General features: G+C 37.8%; 1 protein-coding gene across 1 annotated transcript; it reads left to right on the top strand.

Annotated features, from left to right (window-relative positions):
- Positions 1–10,034: 10,034 nt before the first annotated feature.
- Positions 10,035–15,394, top strand: LOC149210759 (uncharacterized). The gene is made up of 3 exons (XM_089399078.1): positions 10,035–10,273; positions 10,370–10,888; positions 11,122–15,394. The coding sequence occupies exons 1-3, from the start codon at positions 10,035–10,037 to the stop codon at positions 15,392–15,394; spliced, it is 5,031 nt and encodes a 1,676-aa protein (XP_089255204.1).
- The last annotated feature ends 1,703 nt before the right edge of the window (positions 15,395–17,097 follow it).

Here is a 17,097-nt window from a genome sequence, read left to right as displayed (position 1 = left end):
AACAATGGCAAAGTTTAAATTTTCAAAACAATTATGCATGTGCGCAGACAACCAGTATGATTTAATGCATATGCACACTGCTGTTAAAAGTTAAGTGTGCAGAAGTATGCTTTGTGACTAGAGATAAAGTGCAGACCTCAGGAAAATTTAAGAAAAAATAAAAATAAGCCAAACAAATCATCAATATTTTTTAGACACTCATAGAGGGCTATGAAAAAAGGATCTGAAGTCAAAACTAGAAGACGATGGAGAACGAGACGTTCCCCATTGGAGTTTCCAATTTGTTAGGCAGACTAAACCTTCTTGCAGACAAGATGGATCTCCCTAGATATCCAATTAAATCTAGTAACAAACAAGAAAGTAATGGTTTCTTTTCCTTAGCTTATGATTGATTGAAATAGGTAATATGTGAGGGATCACTTACCAGTTTAATGAAGTTCTTGTTGAAGTCATTCAGTTTCTTCCATAGTTGGCATCTCCTTGATGCTTTAGACACCATTCTAGCGCTTTCCACAAGTTCTCCATGATGTTTCGAAGCAGAACTGCATATATAGAAATACACAAAGGATCAAAGCATCTAGTATATAAAATGAAAGATAAATGAAAAACTTAACTAAACGTACATCATACATTAAACCAATAACCAATCATAACCTATGTGAGTGATAAAGGAATCTCACAAATGATATCATAATATACATGATTATGAAAGAAAAACTATTTTTTATTGAATAAAATGGAGAATAATTTACAACCTCAAAGCCTTGATGTTACAAGCCTCTTCCCATGATCTTCAACCTTCTCTTTGGATGAAAATCCATCTAGGCCTATTTCTACTGCATAAGCCTATCTTTAATAGTCCTCCCCAATCCTCTAGCTTAAGTTTGATATATAGGCCAAGAGGAGGAGGTTTGGGATCCTCTTACTAAGGGATGAGATCCACAAATGGTGGGATATGGGATCCAAAAAGAGAGGGAAGCTGGTCCATGATGGGAGGGATCAGGGTTAAGTAAGCATCAACTCAAAGTTGATAGTTGGGAAAGATTCGACTTCCGTTAAGTCATGTACGCAGGCCATAGGGTAAGATAGAGCACACTTTTGCACAGACTCTAATGGTCTCTTCTGTGTGTGTGCAAAAATTAACTAGCGAGCTATGCAGGCAATCAAAATTAGGATTTTGGACCTTGAGATGCAATAATTTCATTCTTTTTGGGTTTATTTAGGTTCTATCCTTGCAAAGGGATGCTTTGGAACACTTTGATGGATAGCAAGTGGTCGAAATTGACAGTCATTTTCCTGATACAACATAATGATGTGTAACAATGTGATTACTACAACCACTACCCATAAGCCACACCTCCTTGCAAACATTATAAGTTGAATCACAAGCCAAGAATAAAGTTCCAACCTCTTCTTTTTCTTTAGAAAAATTAGGGTGTTGTTTTTTTCCAACAATTCTGCTCATAATGGCCAAATCATTTACAATAAAAACACTGAACTTAGTATTTACTAAATCTTTTACCACCATCATTGTCATCATTAACTCTTCCTTTGTTGTTTGCAGAAAAAATTCTTCCTTGAACTCTGCCTCCTCTATGTGTATGTCCTCTTCCTCTTCCATGAGTTTTTTGTATTTCCTCATGGGAGGAATTATCACGTTCATGACTTGTCTTTGGAAATCTTTCCTTCTGCTTGAAAAGCTTGTTCAATAGAATTTTCAGAATATCTATTCATTCTTTTCTCGTGAGATTGAAGAGACCCCATTAGCTCATTCACAGATAGGTGAGTTATATCCTTAGACTCCTCAATAGAAAAAACAACCCCAACAAAATTTTCAGGAAAAATTCTTAAAATCTTCTCAACAATCTTTTGATATTTTAAATATTCTCCAAAAGACCTAATTTCATTCACTATTCCCATAACTCTAGTGAAAAAATCTTCAATAGATTTAGAGTTTTGCATGCACAAAGTTTTAAATTCTCTTATTAAGGACCGCAAATTAACAACTTTTACTTTATCGATTCCCTGATTTTGTTACTCCAACTAGTATTAGAAAGATTGAATCATGCACTGCTTGTTGGATTATGAAGAGACCCTTTGAATCCTTTTTACGATTTTCCTTTAGTTGTGTTCTTTGATCTTAAATCTAGCAAGCAAGTGTTTGAGCATCTCGTTCTGTATAGCCATTTTCTACGAAATCCCACAAATCTTGTGAGAGAAACAATCTTTTCATCTTAATGCTCCAAACCAAAGTTCTCACCTTTAAACATAGGTATTTGTGGCTAAGAAATTTCATATTTTTGTTGGTGCTGGCCATTTCTACTAACTGCTAAGCACTCCCACCAATAACTTGAAAGTGCATAAACTTCATAAAATTATGAAAACTCTTGTCAATAGCTTTCACAAAATTTTGAAATCTCTTGCCAAGAACACACAATTAAACTATCTTCACCTAATTCTTATACCACATGTTAAATCTATCAAGGTCGTACATATGAGAATATGTAAAAAAAAATGAACAAAATCTAGAAAACTCTAGTTCTTAATGCGTGAACTCATCTCTCATTAAAATCTCATATCTTCATGGAAGAAATGAATACATTATTATACAGCCAAAATAATTCTAATTGGATTATCAATTATCTAACTAACTTATTGTTCTAATCTACTACCCCTAATAATTTGCTGAATAATAACTTTGAATACTGACTACATCTATTAATTTGTTGCCCTAATTTTGATAACTCATGAACACAAAGTCAGCTAACTAATTTGTCAGCAATTATATAACATAATTAAGCATTATCCTCAACAAGCTCTCACTTTTCTTTTACATTTTGTCATGTGTATTTGTGTTGGTGATGGTATTGGATTTGAATGAAATCACGAAGGTATTATTTGAATTGAACAAGTGGGCGTTCTTAGGTTCCCATACGTTTTTCTATAAATTAATGTATGAAATCTTTGCCTAGATTTTTTAGTAAGATGTTCATTGGATATCTTAGGTACAATCTTTCCGTTAATTTATAGGAATAAAATTCTTCATGTGTATAGTGTTGCATATAAAACAAGTGAAACACTTGTACTGTGTTTCAGATAGAATGATGTGTCATTACACGAGACGCATTCTATAAGGCAATAGTTAAATAAGATAGTGAATTGAATGGTTGACTTAACATCTAAGAGTGTCTTAACAATGCACCATCTATCCAAAACCCGATAAACATTTTAATTAATTCTTAATAAACAAATGTTTAAAAATATTAGTAATAATAAAATATTAAAAAATACAATTTAAACAATAACATCAATTTAATCAATAACATCATCCCCGACACACATATACTTGATTGCTTAACACTTGATAAATCCATAATTAAAATAAATTTATAAAAATAATTTATATTATTTTAATATAACCATTCTAAATATTCTAAAAAATATTTATAACCAAATTTAAACTTTTATACACACCCCTTTACAAATCAATGCGACTTCCACTAAATGTTAAAAATTAAAAAGAAAACATCAAAAATACAAACCAACATAATATTCTTCTTATTATTCTTACCTTCATTACAAATTTCAAAATAATTTAAAAAATAGTATAGATAACATGGAACTATTCTTATCGTCATTACAAATTTCCAAATTAAAAAAAAAAAATATAGATAAAAAAGAAGTTAATTCCAAAATTTTTCATCTATATTCCAAAATTTAGATTGGAATAAATTCAATTAAAACACGTATATCTATAACTCATAACTCCATGGAACTAGTTTATAACTCATAACTCCATGGAACTAGTTTACAGTTTGCTAGACGGTAAATAAAATGAATCAATCGCTACCAATTCAGCGTCAATATTCAGAAGCACACACACAAGAATTACGTAGAGCATACATGCCAAACATAGTTGTTGTTCTCTTAAAAAATGCACACATGAACGCATCTATATTCACATCCCATGAAATCCAATACATGAAAAGAGCTGGATTATATTATATAAGGTTTAAGATTTTCGAAGATAAAGTAATTGAAGTGTCAATTTCATTATAAAAAGGGATTTATGCGTAAATGTTATTTTTTATTAATGAGAAGATTAAATTCTCATAACATATTAATTTAAATTTAATAATAAATTTATCTATATTTTAAATTTATTCGATATAATAAAAATAACTTTGAATAAAATTGTAGAAATAAGATTTATATAACTAATTATATTTATATTTTAATAAAAATAATATAATGTAATATATCATGATTACTCATATTCTATGGGTTTATTTTTGAAAAGAAGTTTAATTTTTGGTTCAAAAATTACGGTAAAAGAGCTAAAAGGTTTTTAGGAGACATCACTCTACTATCGACCATCTTGTCACTATGAAGATCATTGCAGAGGAATGTTTCAGTAGTAAAGTAGATTTCTTTTGTTGTTTTTTGGACTTCAGAAAAGCTTTCAACACATTTCTTTAAGATAAGCTCAGGGAGAGACTTGAAGAGATCCTGGTTCCTCCTGAACTAAGGATTGTTGTCATACACCTCTAGAAGACTGTCATTACCAAACTTAAGACAAATGAAAGGTGGTCTAAAGATATTAATAAGCAAGGGTGTCCCCTATCCCCAACCCTTTTTTGCATTTACATCAATAAGCAAGAGGAGCATCTCGAATGTTGCAAGGGCAGTGAGCTTGCTTGTATAATCATTTCTCTTCTCCTTTATGTTTTTTTTTTTTATCGTTGAAACTATACTAATTCTATTATTTACAGTAACAGCAGCGAACAATTACATCCAGGATTACATGTCACCAGAGGCCTGGGGTGGCACTCTGGATGATAGAGATTCACTAAAACAACTACCCGCGCAGGGGCATTCTCCTTGTGACTGAAAACCCACGCAGGGGTGATATCATTGAGACCAAGACTGAAACTGGAAGCCCACGCAGAGGCTGTAGAGCTTTGAAGACCAGAAAAAGCAAAAATGTCTATCCCACGCAGGGGCAAAAGAGAGAAAAGGAAAATTTTCATCAGAATCCCTCGCAGGGGAATGGACATGCACTGAACTACATAATTGTCAAGCCAAACATAAATGTTCACGACATACATTAAACATTGGTGATAAGGGTAACAGTTCACAAAAAAACCTGAGCTCGGGCTGAGGACTGAAGCTTGGTCGAGCCAGCATCTATTCATCCGAATCTTCCGGATAAATCCAGTACTCGCCTTCTGGTGGGGGTCCCCAGTCATACTTGGCTTTGCCTTTCGCGGATGCTGGTTGAGATGCTGGTGGAGCGGCCCCTGGCTCGGATTGTGCCCCTGCCTTTTCCTCAGCAGCTCTGGAGCTCTCTGCAGGATGAGTTTGGGCACTGGGTTGCTCCCCAACTTCTTCTTTCGCTTCTTCCATGAATAAGACTGAGACGTGAGCTTGAATGTTGGAATTGCCTTGGGCATTGCTGAAGGAGAAAACCGCTGTACCAAACGCAGGTAGCGGGGCAGCTCTTGAATCCTGCGTCCTGGCATCCATAAATTGCTGCGACTGGATGGGATTTGCTTCCTCCACCCGGTGGCACAGACAGCGACAACAATTTGAAGACGGATTGGCAGCCGGGGGGCGTGAAGTTCCGCCTCGTCCTGTACCGCGACGGCTAATGAGCCTCTGTCTCGGCGGCATGATTTCCTTGAGGTTCGATGAGGGCGCAAGACTGCCTTCAATCCCTTTTGATGCCCTTTCACCACTTCCGGAAGCCAGAGGGAGTTCTCGTGCTTGTGCTCTGAGCCTTGACGCCCAGAAACCCACCTCCACAATTCGGACTTGATCCGACACAAAACATTCCCAATTCTCGCCATACTTATGCTGCATTGGTTTGCCTCGGTCCTGGTAAGCCATAACTCGTCTCTGCCACAGTTAATGGAGCGCAGCTGCGGCAATGAATGGCCGTCCCCTCGCTCTCTTGCTCTCACGCTTGCCAACCAGGGCGGCGTAGAGCATTTAATGACTTGCTTGAGCTTGAGCCCGCCCATGCTGACCATGTGGCGTTCCTTCCATCCTCTGCGTGGCACCCGCATCCGGGTCTCTTCTCCTTTATGTTGATGATATCGTTCTTCTTGAAAAAATCCATGATTACATAGATGAGTAGCTTAAGGCTCTTCATGTCTACTGCTCTAAGATGGGTATGATAGTTAATACCCACAAGACTAAAGTTATGATCATTAAATCCAAAAAGATCACTCATGGTAGTTTCCTCTATGATAACTATTGCTTGGACCATGTTTCTTCTTATAAATATTTGGGTATTGACTTTCCTCATTAGCTCAAGTGGAATTATAGAATTCATAAAAGGATTATTGGAGGTTGGAAAGTTTATAATGAGATTGAAAACAATTGTAAGTCAGTAGATCTTTACATTTAGAGTAAAAAAGGTTGCTCTTTGAGACTCTCATCACACAAGTTTGGGGTTGTATCCAAAGTGTCGTAGAGAAAGATTGAGATGATTCAAAAGTAATTCATAACCTACAACCTCAAGATCAAGGGAAATACTCCCTATCCTATCATCTTGATCGAAGCTCGCCTATGTCCAAATTATACTTTTAGAAAAATTACAAATTGATATATGAAGTGGAAACATTAATTTCAACGATAATTTTTTGTGGTAATAATTACGAGTAAGTTTATGTAATTATATTTTTACTCCTACTTATTATAATTCTAAAAGACACATAAATAATGGTAGCCGATAACTCCTAGTATGCATACTTATTTACATCTTGTTTCTATCTTTCTTTTATGAGTAGTTTATTAATAAACATAATAATTTACTAAACAACGTAATATTGACTTTGTTTATTTTAAAGATTCAAAGAAACAATCCCTCTCATGAAATATATTGAATTTTTTATTTATTTAAAAGATTCAAATAAACAATCCGTGCCATGAAATTAGTATAATAGTTGTTTATATTTTGGCTAAAATCCGTAGAAATTTTGGGATATCTAGATTACATCTGAAGGATATTTAGGTTACAACTGTCAAGCTTCAGGATTTTGGGTGTCCTAAGAGTTTTTGGTGGTGTTGAATTCATTTCCACCATTAAAAAAACAATTTAAGCATTTCAATGGATAAATTGCAAAAAATAAATAACCTTGACAAACAATCATATTTATTTCTTTATTAAAATTACTAAACATACTTTTAATTTAATTTATGTTATAATTATATTTTAAAATTAAACAATATATATGCATGTTATTATAATTTCATTTAACTTTTAATAATTTTTTGTATTATAAGATATAAAATTTTTAATAATTTTTTGTTATAAAATATAAAGTTTTTAAATATGCTAGCTAAAATGGTTTGAAAAAGACGTGAAGTAATTAAACATTATTCATAAAAATAATCACGGCTACCCAAGAACAATAGAAATATTTGTTTGGTAAAAGAAATTTCCCTTTTTTTCCGTAGAAAATAAAAAGGTGAAGCAAATAATAATCCTTCGATTTGAAATATAACCTGGATCTTGGAAATTTAATACACATATAACCAACTCATAATTTTATATCCATTTGGAATTGTGTGTCTATGGAAAACAAAAGGTGAAGCAAATAATAATCCTACGATTTGAAATATAACCTGGCTCTTGGAAATTTAAGACAAATATAACAAACTCATAGTTTTATATCCATTGGGAATTCTGATAGACACATCATGTCATTAAGGATGGCCAAACGTAAATTGGAATAACAGGTAATATATGAATTATTTTTGGCAATCTCATTAAAAAATAAATACAAATTATAATAAAATAAAATTAGGTTATTTTGTATAAATTCTTCTAATTTGGAAATAACATAATATTAAACGATTGTATACCAACCCTAACGTATAAAAAAATCATATCAATTATAATAAAAAATTATTAATAAAACATTACTAAATATTATAATAAAAATTGAGATCCAGTTCAACAAAAATACTAAACCATGTAAATGAAGGAAAACAATAGTTAGACCGTAAACTATGTCTATACATTTTCAGTAAAACTCCACTATATGAAAATTCATATGGTTTTATTAAAAGATAAATAAAAACGAATTAAGCTTCACCAAAACTGTTTGTTTTTAGTTCACACTTCTATTACTAATGAGCTATGAGCTATCTTCTGCATATAAATATGTATATCTATCTATATGAGTCAAAGATTATAAAATATATGGTTTAAAGTTGAAGTATAGTCATGGTTATCATTATAAATTTAAGAGATCAAATTTTTTTAAGTCTAAATTTATTTTAGATTACAAAAGTGTAAAATGGTTTTTTTGTTATTAATATATTTTTATCTTAATATTAATTTATATCAAAATATTTTATTCATAATTAATATTTTATATATATTTTTTTTAACTTCTAATTACTTTAGATTATTTTACATAAAATTATATTAAGTTATATGGACAACTAATTAAATAGACATGCATAATCTATATTTCTTTTCTATTTTGAGAAAATTATATTTTTTTTTAAAAGATGGACTGATATACTTACACATCCCTTCACACTGGGCTGTCAAATCAGTCTTTCAACTCAATTATAATACATCTTTTAATTTATTAATAATATTTATATTTTTCTCTTTACATGTTACTGAGTTATTTCAAAAAGATATAACTAGGTGAGTTATTTCAAGAAGATATCACTAGGTATAGAAATCTTCTAAGTAATTTAATTATTCTCAAAAAAATATTCTTATATTTCTTTTATTTGTGAATTATGCACAGAGTTTCCATTAAAAACAAAATTAAGTTTCAAATATTAACGCGTATAAGTTAGTACAAAATTTCTCTCTAAACCATATGACAAATTATGAAAATCTTCCACAATATAACTGGCTACCATAACTATAAAAATATTCTTTCTGAAATATTTGAAAGAATATATAAGTTATTATATCCTTGTCAATGTGAATGACAGTAGAAGCATCATCCAATTGCAGCCTTACAATGCTTAGCGTTTCCAATCAAATTTCGGTCACAAGTTAACGTTTTTATCGGAGTAAACTGCTTAAGAGCTCTTCTAATTCTACTCAGGATGTAAGTGAGGCATAGGGGGAGTCATTCTATATAACTTTAGATTATAATGAAAATATATAAATTCGATATAATATATATATATATATATATATATATATATATATATATATATATATATATTTTTAAATAATATAATTGGTTCATATAAATTTTACATTTTCAAGAAGATGAGGAGAGCCATGCGTAAACCCTGCTCCTAGGGTTTCTCCTCTGCACTATTCGGTCCTTCTACCAGCTCTGGCAGCACACCAACATCGATTAGGGGTTCTTATCCACAGAGGCCGTGTTCTGGCCCGACAAATGACAGAAGGGGGGTCCACTGGGACCCCATCATACAGGAAAGCAGTCATGCAGAAAAACAAAGCCCATGAAGGCTTCAATATCCCAGGGTATGAAGCCCGAAAAGACAGTTCTGAGACAAGTAACGAAATGACAGTCCAGGGGCAAAAAGATCCAAATCTTGGATCAGAGACGCCAGGAAAGGACAGCAACAGAAAGGAGAAGCACGTGAATACATCGGACAAAGGCAAGAGCAGCTCGGTTCCAGTAATCGAACTGACAGACGAAGAAAAAGACCACAGAGAAGGAAAACGCTCTGCAGGAAAAGAGGATACAACGGAAACCTCTAACCTCAGCCTCAAAAATAACCTGCAAGGAGTCTGTAAACCTAAAAAGAAGGAAGCCCTTAGAGTGGTCTTCTCATACCCACATATCCAGGTCTACAGAGACCACATGATGGAGCATGCCATCATTTGCAAGTTTATGGGACTGTGGCCAACAGAATGAGCCCTCTGCCAATGGATCAAGCAACACTGGAGACCAAAAGGTGATGTCAAACTCCATCTTGGAGCTAAAGGTTTTTTCACTGTTGTTTTTTCTAATCTAGAAGATAAGGATAGGATCTTTGATGGAGGGCCTTACTTCCTCTCCTCAGCTGGCCTCTACATGAGGCCGTGGAAAGCGAACTTCACACCTGAAAAAGAAACCTTCACTCGTGTCCCCGTTTGGATCCGCCTCTTCTCTCTCCCTATCGACTACTGGGGTCTAGCAACCCTTAAGAGCATCGGAGACCGTCTGGGCACCTTCATTAAAGCCTCAGAGGCAACAATGCAAAGGAAATACACTTCCTGCATCAGGATTTGCGTCGAAATGGATGTTTCAGGCGCCTTGCATGACGGACTGTGGTTAGAGTTCAGAGATGAAGATTACTTCCAAGCCATCGACTACGAATAGATTCCCTTCCGATGTAGGAAATGCCATGAACACGGCCACCTTATCAGGGAATGGCCATTAAACAAACCAACAGAAGAGGCCAAACTTGAGCAACCAGCAAAGGACCAGGAGGTTTTCAAAAAACCAAAACCACGACAAAGGGCCTACAGGAAAAAAACTAGCAAAGAAACAATAGATCCCAGCAGAACCCTTAATCCGTTCAACATTCTGGACTCAGAGGCTGACTCGGAAGGAAACCACAATGAGACAGCGCTGCCAGAAGACCCCCAAAAGAATAAGACAGAACATAGAGCTACGGATGCAGAAGATTACACTAATGACACAGAACTTCAAACGCAGGAAGTAGCGGACGAAAGAGACGAGGATACAGACATGCTCACAAGCGACGGGGGGAGTGAAGACCTGGAACTCAACGAAGTCTTAGAAAAAGAAGGGGTCAACCTACCAGATATGGAAAAGCAATGGAGAGCTCAGGGGCTGGAAAATATCCCAGAGGAAGAAATAAGGAAGATTCGCGATCTCTTCATTGCAAAACAACAAGTAGCACTAGACAAACAAAAGAAAAGGTTAGGAATCATGAAAGGCACAAGTAACCATCCTAAAAGCATGTTTCTGCACTCTCTGGGACGAAAGAAGAATAAAAGAAGAGGCAGGAGGACAAATGGAGAGGTTCTCCATGATTTAGGTATTTTTTTTATCAACTCAGGTAAAATGAAGGATTTGCATGCCTTCCTATCCTCCCAATAACCTCCTGGTTACTAATGAAAATCATCTCCTGGAATACAAGAGGGCTAAACAGCCTCAACAAGCAACGACTTCTCAAGAGGAAGTTACAACAGGAAAAGTCGGACATCATGCTCATTCAAGAAACAAAATGTGCCATTGCTCAGCTGGAGATCATCACCAAGAAGCTAGGAAACTCTATCAAATACATAGACGTTGCAAGCCAAGGATGGGAAGGAGGTATTGCCACCCTTTGGGATTCCAAAGCCATCGAAATCATCTCTATGGAAGCTACCAGATCATATATCGCCACAGAATTTCAACTAACAGGTAATTCTGAAACCTACCTCTGTATTAATGTTTATGGGCCTCAGCGACTAGAAGATAAAATCTCTTTCCTGAGCATGTTAACAAAATTAATGCAAAGGCATCAGCACTCCAAGATAATAATGGGAGGGGATTTCAACATGATCACCACCCTTCTGGAAAAAAAAGGAGGTCTCAGACGCCTCAATAAAGACTCAGAGCTCTTCGTAGACTTCATGGATTCTGCAAAGCTTGTTGATATCCCCCCTAAAAATGGGCTCTACACTTGGAATAACCGCAGAGGAGGAGAAAACAGGATAGCTTCTCGCCTTGACCGTTTCTTGATCTCAGAAAACATCTTACTGGAAGGAACAACAGTAGTCTCTGATATCCTCCCCAGTGGGGGATCGGACCACTGGCCCATCGTCCTGGAAGCTGCTTTTCTAGAGACCCCTAAAAACAGACCCTTTAGGTTTGAGAAATTCTGGCTAACTCACCCAAATTTTCAGGAACTGGTAAAAAAATGGTGGGAAGAGCCCAGAAACATCAGAGGGACCAAAATGTTTAAACTTCAATCCAAACTGAAGTTCATCAAACTCAAAATCAAGGAATGGAATTCAACCGAATTCGGTAACATATTCCAAGATAAACACAATATAGAAGACCGACTAGGCCAAATTCACAAAGAGTGGGCCTCAGGGATCAATAAGGAAAGCTCCCTTGAACAGGAAAGGACCCTAATGCAGAAATGGCATATCAGATGCCAACAGGAAGAAATCTTTTGGAAGCAAAAATCCCACATCCAGTGGTTGAAGGAGGGAGAGCGAAACACAAAATTTTTCCATAGATCGACAATGGATTACAGGGGAGCCAACAAAATCCTCAAGCTCACTAATGCTGCTGGAGAAGTCATTCAGAATCATAATGAGATTTCAACCTTGCTTACCACTCACTTCAAACAAATAGCCCAGGAACCTCAAGAAGATCGTGTGGAAGCCTGTGAGGAAATCACCCAGGCCATTCCCCAAATCATTACTCCAGCTCAAAATGCCTCTCTGTTAAGAAAGATATCAATGGAAGAGGTGGAGGAAGCAGTTAAAGACATGCCAAACGATAAAGCGCCTGGCCCAGATGGTTTTACTATAAACTTCTACAAAGCTTGTTGGCAAACAGTCAAAACAGAGGTCTGGCAAGTAGTTGAAGACTCAAGGCGCTCTGGCTCAATTCTTAAAGGCCTAAACTCCACCTTTCTAGCCCTAATCTCCAAAGAGGAAGAAGCTCGAACACCAGAAAAATTCCGGCCTATAGCCTTGTGCAACGTGATCTATAAAATCATCTCAAAGGTCATCGCCAACAGACTCAAACCTATCCTCCCAGACATCATCTCGGAGGAACAATCAGGCTTCGTGGAAGGTAGACAAATTCTGGACAACATCCTCCTGGCGCAGGAGATGATTCACACCTTACAGTCCAAGAAAATCCCTGGAATGATGATTCAGTTAGACCTTTCAAAAGCCTTCGATAAAGTAAATTGGAAATATCTGGAGGCCACTTTAAGGGCTTTTGGTTTTGACAACAGGTGGACCAACTGGATTCTCGCTCTCATCAAGTCAACAAATTTCTCTATTCTGGTTAATGGATCCCCCTCGGCCTCTTTCTCGCCCTCTCGAGGCATAAGACAAGGCGACCCCTTATCCCCCTTCCTCTTTGTGATCCTCATGGAAGGGCTTAGCAGATATATTCACAAAGCCAAAGTAGAAGGAAAAATTAAAGGATTGCGCCCTTTCCCTTCCACCCCTGCAACTACTCATCAGCAATTTGCCGATGACACTATGCTACATGGCTCCTCCACTGTCAAAGAGGCCACGGCTTTCAAATCTATTCTTTCTCTCTTCAGCAGGGCATCAGGTATGGAAGTCAACCATTCTAAATCGACTATCTTTTTCTTTAACACTCATGTTGCAATTCAGAATCATCTCACGGGCATCTTAGGCTTCAGAAAAGGCTCTCTTCCCTCAAAGTACCTGGGAGCTCCGCTCACCACCAAGCCATGGCAAAGGATCCATTGGGAAAGACTCATAGCAAACCTGGAAAAAAGATGCAAACATTGGACCCACAGGGCCCTCAACTTTGCGGGACGCCTAGTTTTAACTAAATCCATCCTTCAGGCTATCCCTCAGTACATGCTCTCTATCCTACCGGCTCCCAAAGCTATCCTGCAGCAAATTCGATCCATCCAAAGATCTTTTCTCTGGAGTGGCAGTGCAGAAAAAAGGAAATGGGCTCTCGTGGCCTGGGATAAGATCTGTAAATCGAAAAGGGCTGGAGGTTTAAACCTAATCGATCCTGAAATCAGCAACAAAACAGGAGGTGCCAAGCTGTGGTGGCGTTGGCTCAAAGAGACCAACCTCCCCTGGGCCCGTCACTGGAAGGAGAAATACACCCCTAACTGCAGAGACCAGGATCTCATCAGACTCCAGAATTTGCCGGAAGGTTCGCCAATCTGGAACCTAGCCAAAAGAAACCGAAACATTATTCAAGATCATAGTTTCTGGGAGATCCGGAATGGGGAATCTGCCCTCTTCTGGGAAGATGCCTGGCAACAGCATCCAAAGCTTGAAAACCCAGACCTCGAAAACTACAAAATAAACTGCCAAAACAGGGGAAATTTCACAGTCCATCAGTACTGGATCCCCAATGGAAATGACCAGGCTTGGCGTGAATGGACTCTTCCAGACACCGGCAATCCCAACGAGGAACACAATAGAATACATGACCTTCTCCAAGTCCTGCAAAAAAGAAAAATCAGGATAACCTCGGAGGCAGACAAGCTGAGATGGGGTATGAAGGGTAATGGAAATTTCACTCTAAAAGAAGCCAGAGAACAGCTCGAACTCACAGAGCAGGGGGAGCCAGCCCCGTGGCTCAACAAGGTCTGGGATCCCCTATTTTGGCCAAAAATTCAAACCTTCCTTTGGCTCCTCATGAGGCGTAAGACGCTCACCTGGGAGAACCTGAGAAAAAAAGGATTCGAAGGCCCATCCTTCTGTCCAATGTGTAAGCAAGCAGAAGAAACAATGAACCATTTATTTAATACATGTGAATGGGCTAATCATATTTGGCAAGGGTTAGAGGCCATCATGCAGCAGCATAACAGAGATTTAGAATCCATACAAAATACAATCACCAATTGGCCAAGCAATTACTCAGAAAACCCCCAAATCAATAGCATTTGGAAAATCCTGCCTGGCTTCATCACTTGGACAATCTGGAAAGAAAGGAATAGGAGAATTTTTCAAAATGAACACAAGGATATAGAGCACTTGAAAGTTACCCTAATTGAGAATATTCGCCAATTGATTCTGGTTAAAAGCCAAATTGACCCGTCCTCCAAATTCTCTGCGGAAGACCAGCGAATTCTGAACGCCTTCAACATTCGCAATGAGCAAAGCCAAAAACCCCCAGCTAAACAACAGAACATCAGAACCACTCCAAACTGTTGGTCTCGCCCTCCAGATGGTTTCTTGAAACTGAATTTCGATGGGGCCTCACGAGGCAACCCGGGTCCAACAGGCATCGGAGGCCTCATCCGCAATCAGAGAGGGGAAATTATCCACATCTTCAGTCAAGCGTTGGGCGAAGGCACTAACAATGAAATGGAATTTGCAGCTATGGATAAAGGTCTAAAAATCTTGCAAAGAAAGCAGGCAAACAATGCAATTATTGAGGGGGATTCCGAAATTACAATCCTGGCGGCAAAGAAAATCTATGGAGGCACGCCGATCAGCAAAGTAACTAAACACTGGCGTCTAGCCATGGTTACGGAGAGCATAGGGAAGTTGCTTGGAAAAATGAAGGGCCTCGTCTTCCAGCCGGTTAGAAGGCAGGAAAACTCAATAGTAGACCACTTGGCAAACCATGGGATTGATAGCCCAAACGAAATGGTGGACAGCTGTTGGCATGAGATCGAGAATAATCAACTCAAGGAAAGGTGCTCCAACCTCGCACGAATGGATGTGGAGGCAGCTGACACGGCAGAATGATAGACCGCCCATTTCTCCCCCTCAAGACCATGGACAGGACGACGGGACGCGAGCTTTCATTACACAGCAAGTTTCATAGGACCTTATGGTTGAGGGAAATAATGCCTACTGCAGATCACACAAATTTGTACAGAATTGGGATCCGGGGTGACATAAGCTACCGCCGAACCACAGGACAATGGGCCACATGGCGCATTCACAACCGTGTAGGAGAAGGCCACCGAAAACATTCTCATTCATCGCATTTGCCTCCCACGACCCTGAATTACAGCATTTATGTCGATCGGACAGGCAATTTGCATGTTATGATCCGCTTCACCGCCCGAAATCCTCCTCCTACCATCTATATATCCTCGCCCGATCTTCACTGGAGCATCACTGCTTTGATTCCTTTCACTTTGCAACCTTCGCATTGCATTATTGCTCAGGCCTTCATCATCCAGGCGAGTGCTACCATGGCGGGGGATGGATGCCGAAACAATACTGCAAACAGAGAGCTGCAGCTTGCAAAAGAAATGTATGAGCGCCGAGCCTCTGCGAGCAACAAACGTAAGATCATTGATTTGGAAACCTCGGCAAAAGAGGAAGAAGAGAAGCTTTCTGATCAGCAGCTCGGCCAGGAAGTTGATTGCCTGCAAGATCCAGGGACGGCCAGCACTTGGGCGACCCAGTTTGTCCGCACCCAGGCCGAAGCTTGGCGAATGAAAACCATCCTGGCTAAGGCCATGGATGTTCAAGAGGAGCAAGCGGAGTAGCTGCGAACTCTTCAACGTTTTGCTGCCACCATGACCCATGATCATATGGCCGTTGTTGAGAGCAGTGAATTTAAGCTCTCTGCTATCCACTAGGAGCTGGGTTCGGTCAGCACAAAGCTCACAGAACAGAATAAGCTGCTCAAGAAAATCCTGTCGTCGGACAGTAAGCCTCCAGCGCCGCATCAGGGTGGCCCGTCGAAGGCCTAACAGAAGAATGCATTCCTCTGCGAAGAGAGGCTCTCAATGCCCGACAAAGATTCCCCTGTCTCTTCTCCCTCGTTCCTCTGTCTGCCTATGTTCGGCTCAGTCCTGTATGTTTTTTCTATCTTCTTCTGCTCAATTATGTGTTGGCAAATCTTTTGGCTGGAGTCACCCTGCGTGGTGTACCCTTTTTGGCAGCTCTCGATCTCTTCTCAGTTTAACTGGTTAGTGTGGTGTACCTCTTGGCAGCACTCCCTCAGTCTGTTGTCTCAATCAGTTTTGTTGGTAAGGCCTGCCTCATAGCGGCCAGTCATCTGCCTCGGCAGACTTTTTGTACTATAAGTTTCTTCTGTTAATATAAAAGCTCGTTTAAAAAAAAAAAAAAAAAAATTTACATTTTCAAGTATTAATTAAATAATAAATAAGTATTATAGTTTGAATTAATTTTAATAAAATTAAATATAATTTTAAATCCATTTTAACAGTACTTTAACAAATTAAAGTAGATTATATTTTAAAATGGATTTTTTTTTAAAGATAAAACTTAATAAAAAAAATTAATGTTAGTGATTATTTTTGCAAATGGTGAGAAATAAAATAAAGTTTGTGATGATTGAATACCAAGGATCTGAGGTTTTCTCGCTGGCCCAAAGGCTATTCTTCATCTACTAATTATGTTTTGTTCGTTTCACATGAATAGGAAAGTTGTCGATATGAAGTGTATATGCATATTTTCATCTATCACTT

The sequence above is a fragment of the Pinus tabuliformis genome, chromosome 1_2 (genome assembly GCF_031772625.1).
Source record: "Pinus tabuliformis cultivar Carrire ecotype Pingquan chromosome 1_2, CPIR1, whole genome shotgun sequence".
NCBI lineage: Eukaryota > Viridiplantae > Streptophyta > Pinopsida > Pinales > Pinaceae > Pinus > Pinus tabuliformis.
This window is presented reverse-complemented; position numbering and strand designations above follow the sequence as displayed.